The sequence below is a fragment of the Dendroctonus ponderosae genome, unplaced genomic scaffold (genome assembly GCF_020466585.1).
Source record: "Dendroctonus ponderosae isolate FM_Combo_2020 unplaced genomic scaffold, Dpon_F_20191213v2 Dpon_F_20191213_11, whole genome shotgun sequence".
Lineage (NCBI taxonomy): Eukaryota > Metazoa > Arthropoda > Insecta > Coleoptera > Curculionidae > Dendroctonus > Dendroctonus ponderosae.
In genome coordinates this window covers 6,834,376-6,837,918 of record NW_026017213.1, presented here as the reverse complement: position 1 = coordinate 6,837,918, position 3,543 = coordinate 6,834,376, and the positions used below count along the sequence as shown (strand labels likewise).

The following is a 3,543-nucleotide window of genomic DNA, read 5'->3' as shown; positions in this document are numbered from 1 at the left end:
AGTTTCTCAAGAACCATTCGAGCCAGAGAATTCGTTTTGGCATCGTTGGATAGAGAATTGAATGGGGGGGGGCTTGCTTGTCATGACCCCCATGACCTCCCCCCCTTGGGCTCAACAGGGAAACTATAGTAGAACTTGGCCGGCACGATCGCCCGATTTAATATCCTTGATTTTTTCAGATTTCTTCATGGTAAGGGATGGTAACTCGAAGACTTTTATGTGCTCGTTAGTAGCTCTTTAAAGTCTTTGACTGATATTCGACCATGTTAAATAGTGGAGATGGTCACATTGAGTTATTCACCTATTTTTCTTCTTCAATAGCAACGTCCATGTCCCTAACACTTACACTTGGTTCATCTACCTAAGGGCATGGACAAGCATCCTCACGACATTCTTCTACATCTTCAACGTTGAAGAAGTCCAAGCAGACTGCGTCCAAAGGACTCTGGGCCACACTGTATGGCGAAACGAACCCATCAGATTTCTGATCGGTGAAAATTCCATGGGCTGTTGCATAAACCGATGATCGGTTGATATTTGAAAGATGTTACAATTTTTCGATGGACTTCGGGGGGGCCGTATAAAAGCCATGGCCCGCAGATGTCCGACACTGTGCTCCGATCTGCTACGCGCGAGTGATCTGTGTGTGGCCTTTCTTCMTCTCYCGGTCATCATGAAAGTGYTGGTAAGTGKACGAAAAGAMTATTTTCACTTTCACGGTCCGGTTTGATTRTTCCATTTTAAATAGGCAATGGAAATTTTTTGAAAATTCTGGGACTCACTAAAACACTATTTTAGTGTCTGTTTATAACAATGGCGAAMCTCCAGGTGCACTGAGATTTTTTTGCCAAAACACCATTAGTTCCAGCASCAAAACACTCGCTTTCTTCCCAATTTACCGAGTATTATGTAAAAAATCTTGCTTATACACAAATCAGGTTAAACAGATTTCAATTGATGAGGCTTYCTCCATTCAGCAATTAGTTAGTCTAAGGAAAATAAGACAATTTTRGCTGAGGAGAAGCAGCCCTTGTTGAATCGCCCAGTAAATARTTGCAACACATGCTATGAATAGTTGCCATTTAAGRGGAAGATCTTCTAGGTAGGAMATRAATATGCAATTCCGATTATGCATAATCTGATTACTGAGCTGACCTTTCGAACATTGAATGAAGAAACAGCGCCCGAAGAATCCTTGGCGCTTACAGAAGAAGAAAGTGCCTGGACAGGTTTCAAGGATGATCGTTTTGCTGGCAAATTTGCGTTATATAATGGCGCTTCTTGATGTCGATCTGATATTAAAACCCTCAATTTCTTCGCGTCGCCTGTGGGTGTTTTGCAAATACTGAAACCGCCTATCGATTATGTTGCGAAATTGCTTGCACAACTCGATGGCGCTTACGTAAGTCTGCAAGATGCATCAGCTTATTAGCAATAAAACCTGAGGAATATTATGGACTGGTTTCCGCGTTGGAGTAATGATTAATGCACGTTTTAGAGTGGTTTCAACCTTAAAGCCAGTGGGAATTCTTTCTTTGACTCACTTTTTTTAATGTTGATATAATTTTTTTGCAAAAAAGTCTTCAAAATGATTTTAAAGCGAATATAAATTCAAATCAGATATTTTCCGCCAAAAACGCCGAACCCGTATCGTCGGTTGCCTATCCCGATTGTGACGTAGCAGATCATATCAACAAAGTGTCTCCTGTTTATTTTGTTGTTTTTGCACCTTGGCTTTATTATTTCAGGTATTGTCATTATCATTATTCCATTGATTATTATTATCTTGCATAATGGAAAATAGTGACATGTATGGATCACAAAAGAAGTGGTGTTTTGCGCCAGGATGCAAGAATATCTGAAAAATTAGCATCAAATGAACTATGAATTTTGATTGTTTTGTAGATTCTCCTCACCATCACCCTCAGCGTGGTAGTCGCTCAGAAAAGACCGCAGGGTTTCCAAAGCGAACAGTATGAAGATCAGCAGCAAACAGCAGCTGCACAAGAAACTCAGCCCAGACAGCGAGAGGTGACCACACCAATTCCCATCATCAGGTTCGACAAAGAGCAGGGCAATGATGGTTCTTATAAGGCTTTGTAAGTAGCTGGAACTGATAAAGCTGCGGGAAATGGCAACATTTGAATGTCACACAGATGGGAAACTGGCAACAACATCCTGGCTCAAGAGGAGGGTTTCTTGAAGGAACTGGGCCCTGATCCGGACCAGGAGGGAGGAGTGATTAACGCCCAAGTGCAACAAGGTTCCTACACCTATACTGCTCCGGATGGGCAAATTATCACAGTAAACTATGTGGCAGACGAAAGGGGCTTCCATGCGTCGGGCGACCATCTGCCCACTCCTCCACCCGTAAGCCCCGAAGTCCAGAAGGGGCTGGATTTGATCTATGCAGGAATCAAAGCCCAACAGGTACAAAAAACTTGCTCTCTGCTTCATCGAGCAGAGCTAAATCAAGCTTTTCCTGCAGGAGGCTGACGAAAGAGAGGCAAAGGAGCACCCAGAGAGCCAGAGGAACGCCAACCAGATCGAGCAGGATTACAGCGGCCAATACAAGCAGTAGTGTTGGTGGAATTTAGGACTTTTTCCTGTTCATGTGTACCTGATTGGGCCTTGAGGTACCTTACCATTAACAGGCAGACTGATGTAGAAAATTTCAAAATTGGGCGATTTGTGTGTATGGAATATAGTATGTTAGCTTTTTGTTGCTGTTTCATTTGCGRCAAGTTTYTCGCTTTGGGAGAGAYAAGTGTCTCCTCCAGTTACGTATTTTTAACCGGGAGGGTGCAGGTCAGAGGAAAAAGTTTCACCTTCGATTACAAAGCGCGTAAAAATCAGGTTTYAGTGCGATTGAAATGAAACTTTCAGTATTTGWAGAGTCATTTGTTTTCTATAAGGCATGCAAATGTTCAGTTGCTGTCTGCTCTGGATGGGAAGTTAGAGCTTTTTAAAGAAGAGGGCTTTCTTTAGAACAATTACCCACTTGAACACCACCGCTTACAATGAGGGCAAAAATCAAATTTTTCCGCTATTCGAACAAAAAGTTCCACATTAGGAGAGTGAAGTGTTTTATGTAAGGTTTGAAGTTTTCAAGTTGCCAGATTGCCTCAATGGAAAGCTGCGAATTTTTAATCAACAGCGTGCAGTAAAGTGAAAACCTCATTTATACACTTGAGCTTACAGGGCGAGCAAAATTCAGGTTTTATTCCGATTTCAATAAACGTTTCAGCATTTGGAGAAACATGTGTCCTCTACAGGGTGTGCAAGCTTCAAGTTCCAACCTGCTCGCAGTTTCGAGTTAGAAATTTTTAGGCTGGTGCCGCCCAAAGCGAGATTAGAAAAATTATCGTCGTTTTGTGCAAGGGTGGCGCACGATTATTGCAAAATTTTATGTTTTCCGTCCCGTTTTGCATGTTTCCCGGAAGCAAAGTGAGCAAGAACGCTCGTTTTTACATCATTCCAGAGATAACTAAATGGCCTTTATTCGAAGTTTCTCAAGAACCATTCGAGCCAGAGAATTCGTTT

The 3,543-nt window shown here is 42.2% G+C and overlaps 1 protein-coding gene across 1 annotated transcript; it reads left to right on the top strand.

The window, feature by feature from the left end:
* The first annotated feature begins 673 nt into the window (after nucleotides 1-673).
* Nucleotides 674-2,721, top strand: LOC109542774 (endocuticle structural glycoprotein SgAbd-8). The gene is made up of 4 exons (XM_019912146.2): nucleotides 674-685; nucleotides 1,906-2,099; nucleotides 2,157-2,430; nucleotides 2,489-2,721. The coding sequence occupies exons 1-4, from the start codon at nucleotides 674-676 to the stop codon at nucleotides 2,579-2,581; spliced, it is 573 nt and encodes a 190-aa protein (XP_019767705.2). The 3' UTR covers nucleotides 2,582-2,721.
* The last annotated feature ends 822 nt before the right edge of the window (nucleotides 2,722-3,543 follow it).